Source organism: Cyprinodon variegatus, unplaced genomic scaffold (assembly GCF_000732505.1).
Source record: "Cyprinodon variegatus isolate N-32 unplaced genomic scaffold, C_variegatus-1.0 Scaffold189, whole genome shotgun sequence".
NCBI lineage: Eukaryota > Metazoa > Chordata > Actinopteri > Cyprinodontiformes > Cyprinodontidae > Cyprinodon > Cyprinodon variegatus.
Genome location: NW_015150642.1, coordinates 154,138 through 155,808, shown reverse-complemented (window position 1 = coordinate 155,808; position 1,671 = coordinate 154,138). Strand labels below are relative to the sequence as shown.

At 46.9% G+C, this 1,671-nt stretch overlaps 1 protein-coding gene across 1 annotated transcript in view; it reads left to right on the top strand.

Moving 5' to 3' along the window:
* The first annotated feature begins 825 nt into the window (after positions 1-825).
* The window catches only part of naglu (N-acetylglucosaminidase, alpha), an 8,946-nt gene continuing 8,100 nt past the window's right edge, over positions 826-1,671 (top strand). Inside the window, exon 1 of the mRNA XM_015379332.1 lies at positions 826-1,315. Coding sequence (XP_015234818.1) covers positions 906-1,315 — 410 coding nt within the window. The 5' untranslated portion in view covers positions 826-905. The remainder of the gene's footprint in view (positions 1,316-1,671) is intronic.

Here is a 1,671-nt window from a genome sequence, read left to right as displayed (position 1 = left end):
TCGGACTAAGGGTGAAGTAGAATCCCAGAGAGCTGCTGTGTTACAGAGGCTGGTTGAAGCATCGGGCCTTTCTGCTTCTTTACCAAATGATTCCTTCCAAATGCACCATTCAGAGGGAAATAAAACACTTTGCTTTAGAGACCAGAAAACTACAGCAGGCATGTTTGAATGGTGAGAACTAGAAGCTCTAGATTGGTCAGTCCTTCCTGAACTATTGAAGTGATTCAGCTGAACAGCAGCAGATTTACTGAAATTAAAGCCGCTTCAGTTTCTTTTTCCTCCCATGAATCGAAGGGTTAGATTTCTTATGATGTGATCTGGGCTTACAGTTCCTTAGTTATTGGCTTTTCTTTTTGGGTATGCAAGACAGGAGAGGATTACTTCAAATTAGGTGGGTGTGAAGAGGTTATCATCCATTATAGAGAAATTAACATAGATCCATTTAATGAGGAAAGCAGCAGAGGAGGATCTATGATTCCAAAGAAAACATTTTTCAAATAAAGAAGAAAAACTGGTGGAATATTATCGGATATCAGGGGGCATTTCCAAAAAAGATCAAAGTTGCTGGATAGAAAGAACAGGAAATATCAAGATCTGAAAAAAGATCAACTTTATGAATTAATTTGAAAGAGATTTCTTTGACTTTATTAGTTGGAAAACATTGATGTGGAATAAAACAGTGCGATTCTAAACAAACCAGTTCCTAAAATAATCACATGATGAGGAAAATGTTTTTATTATTATTCCTTTCCATCGGAGAAGCTTTCTGTCCTCTCATTGGTCCACAGTCAGCATTCGATGCTCTGATTGGACGGCTGGGTTCCTCCTGCGCTCCTCTTCCGGGTTTCCATAAATCTGCTTGTTTTTAAACTTTTCCTCATTCCCGTCGGTGATTGCGGACCAACATGACGCCCCGGAGCCTCCTGCTGCTTCTTCTGGTCGCACCGGCTCTGTTTCCGGCTGTTCTCTGCAGATTTTCCACTCTGGATCACCTAAAGCCTAAAGCTAGCGAGGCGACGCAGGCCCGCGCAGTGACCGGGCTGCTGCGGCGGCTGCTGGGGAACAGATCCACCGAGTTCCTGCTGTCGGTCAACCGGAGCCTGTCCAACAACAGCCTGGATGTGTGTGAGCTGAGCTCCGCTAGGGACGGCCGGATCGTGGCTTCCGGCAGCAGCGGAGTGGCCCTGGCCTCCGGGATCTACAACTACCTGAAGTATTTCTGTAACTGCCAGGTCTCCTGGTCCGGGAAGCAGCTGGAGCTGCCGAGTCCTCTGCCTCAGCTCAGCGGGGTGCTGCGCATCAGCAGCCCGCACAGGTCAGTCACATGATCCGCTTCCTGCTGCTGGATCAGAGGGAAACACTTCCTGTTTAATGACGTCATGTGTTCATGGTCACATTTCCCATCAGACCAGTAAGGACCAGTTCTCAGTGGTCGGTGATAACGTAGACAGGTTATCTGAAACCCCTCTGATTTGCTGTGAGACCTGTTAGACCTGTGAGACCTGTTGGACCTATGAGACCTGAGACCTGTTAAACCTGTGAGACCTGTTGGACCTATGAGACCTGAGACCTGTTAAACCTGTGAGACCTGTTGGACCTATGAGACCTGTGACCTGTTAAACCTGTGAGACCTGTTGGACCTATGAGACCTGTGACCTGTTAAACCTGTGA